The 2,547-nt window shown below is 41.8% G+C and overlaps 1 protein-coding gene across 1 annotated transcript in view; it reads left to right on the top strand.

Moving 5' to 3' along the window:
• NLRP11 (NLR family, pyrin domain containing 11) overlaps window positions 1-2,547 on the top strand; it is a 59,412-nt gene that overhangs the window by 8,522 nt on the left and 48,343 nt on the right. Inside the window, exon 2 of the mRNA XM_011932572.1 lies at window positions 756-1,096. Within this exon, the coding sequence (XP_011787962.1) occupies window positions 820-1,096 (277 nt within the window). The 5' untranslated portion in view covers window positions 756-819. The remainder of the gene's footprint in view (window positions 1-755; window positions 1,097-2,547) is intronic.

The following is a 2,547-nucleotide window of genomic DNA, read 5'->3' on the forward strand; positions in this document are numbered from 1 at the left end:
TATGCAAAGCAGGCAGGCTGTACATGACTAAAAATCTGCTTATTTGGGCTGTGTTCGAAACAATTGGATGTATAAAAAAAGTCTGAAGCCAGTGGGCTTTATGCGCTAACAGGTTTCAGCCTACGGTGAAAAAAATAACCTAGGGACTGTCTTTGGCTCATTTATATAGTAACGAGACAGAACAGAGTACATCATAACTTAGATTTCTTTTCAGCAGCATACAAGACCACAAACAGCCTGTTTGCTTATTATAACAGTTGCCTCTTCATTAGGAGTCCTTATCTGTATCAATGACATACCTCCAAGGAGTATAGTCATTGTAAATACAGCCGATTGCTATACAGATTATTCTAGCATAGAGCAGTTTCATATACAACAGCCTATCTTGTAACAGACCATAAGCATAGATTTCCAATCTGCACGGGGGTGACAATTTCAAAAGAAACACTTCCCCTCCAAAGTTTCTATATGATACTCAATTTTCAACCTATATGCTATTTGCTAATCAGGGATAACTTTTACCATAAGAATGTTGCCTTTTAACACAACTGATATTCTACCTTAACGGAACCTAGAAATTTACCAAGATCGATTGACAAGGCCATTGACCCAGACAGAAAGAGTTCAGACCTATCATTGATGGTCTATCAGAAAGGAGCTTCTATCACACCACAGGAATTTTCCAGGATGTCAGCTTTGGATGAATTGGCATTACCGTGGGGTTTGACTGTCTGATTCCACATCTGTTTTTTTAGATCTCCTATTTCTGGTGCCTCAAAATCCCTTCTCTCTGAAGTCTGCCTTCCCTGGAGAAGCAAGATGGCAGAATCGAATTCTACTGACTTTGACCTGCTGTGGTATCTGGAGAATCTCAGTGACAAGGAATTTCAGAGTTTTAAGAAGTATCTGGCACGCAAGATTCTGGATTTCAAACTGCCACAGGTTCCGCTGATTAATTTAAGGGCGACAAAAGAAGAACTGGCCAACTTGTTGCCAATCTCTTATGAGGGACAGTATATATGGAATATGCTATACAGCATATTTCTGATGATGCGTAAGGAAGAACATTGTATGAAGATCATTGGCAGACGAAGACGTGAGTGGGGTCATGAGAAGGGTGGGTAGAAATCGGGGCACTTCACAGGAAACTGGGTGTTGGGCCTTTTTTTTTTTAATAGGTTTTTGGGAAACAGGTGGTATTGGATTACATGAGTAAGTTCTTTAGTGGTGATTTCTAAAATTTTGGTGCCCCCACCACCTGAGCAGAGCATACTGTCCCCGGTGTGTAGTCTTTTATCCCTCACCTCCCCCTCACACTTCCCGCCGAGTCCCTGCAGTCCAATGTATCATTCTTGTGCCTTTGCATCCTCATAGCTTAGCTCCCACTTACACGAACATACGATGTTTGGTTTTCCATTCCTGAGTTACTTCACTTAGAATAATGGTCTCCAATCCCATCCAGGTTACTGCAAATGCCATTATTTCATTTCTTTTTATGACTGAGTAGTGTGTGTGTGTGTGTGTGTGTGTGTGTGTGTGTTTTCACAATTTCTTAATCCACTTGTTGATTGATGGACATTTGGGCTGGTTCCAAATTTTTGCAATTGTGAATTGTGCCACTATAAATGTCTGTGCACATGTCTTTCTTGTATAATGCCTTCTCTTCCTCTTGGTAGATATCCAGCAGTAGGATTACTGGATCAAATGGTTAGTTTTCCTTTTAGTACTTTAAGGAATATCCACACTGGTTTTCATAGCAGTTTCCATTCCCACCAGCAGTGTAAAAGTGTTCCCTTTTACCACATCCACACAAACATCTATCTTTTTAATTATTTTTGTATCATGGCCATTCTTGCAGGAGTAAGGCAGGATTGCATTGTGGTTTTGATTTGCATTTCCCTGATCATTAGTGATGTTAAGCATTTTTTTAATATTCATTTTTCAAGGATTATCAGATATTGGCCATTTGTGTGTCTTCTTTTGAGAAGCGTCTATTCGTGTCCTTAGTCTACTTGCTGATGGAATTGTTTAGCTTGGTGGTTTTGATACGTGACTTTTCCATCCCCAAAGAACCTGTCTTCAGAACTGGAAGTCTCGTGAGGACCAGGGATGGATTGGATGAGGGTCGTGTTCTATCTTGTGGCTTTCTGATTCTACCTTTATTTTCTATTATGCTAACCAGCTTAAGCTAGAGCAGATTTCCCAGCATGGGGCTCTTTCCTAGAACCGTAAGATCCAGCTACAGAAATGTAGGGGGCTCTGTGTAAAGATCATGGAGAGTTAGCACCCCGGGTAAACTCCTACCGTAAGATCCAGTTACAGAAAAGTAGGGGGCTCTGTGTAAAGATCATGGAGAGTAGTATTTGGGAGGTTGAGGCAGGTGGATTACCTGAAGTCAGGAGTTCGAGACCAGCCTGACCAACATGGTGAAACCCCTGTCTCTACTAAAAATACAAAAATTAGCCGGGCGTGGTGGCACACGCCTGTAATCCCAGCTACTCGGGAGGCTGAGGCAGGAGAATTGCCGGAACCTGGAACCTGGGAGGC

Source organism: Colobus angolensis, unplaced genomic scaffold (genome assembly GCF_000951035.1).
Source record: "Colobus angolensis palliatus isolate OR3802 unplaced genomic scaffold, Cang.pa_1.0 Scaffold96, whole genome shotgun sequence".
Taxonomy (NCBI): domain Eukaryota; kingdom Metazoa; phylum Chordata; class Mammalia; order Primates; family Cercopithecidae; genus Colobus; species Colobus angolensis.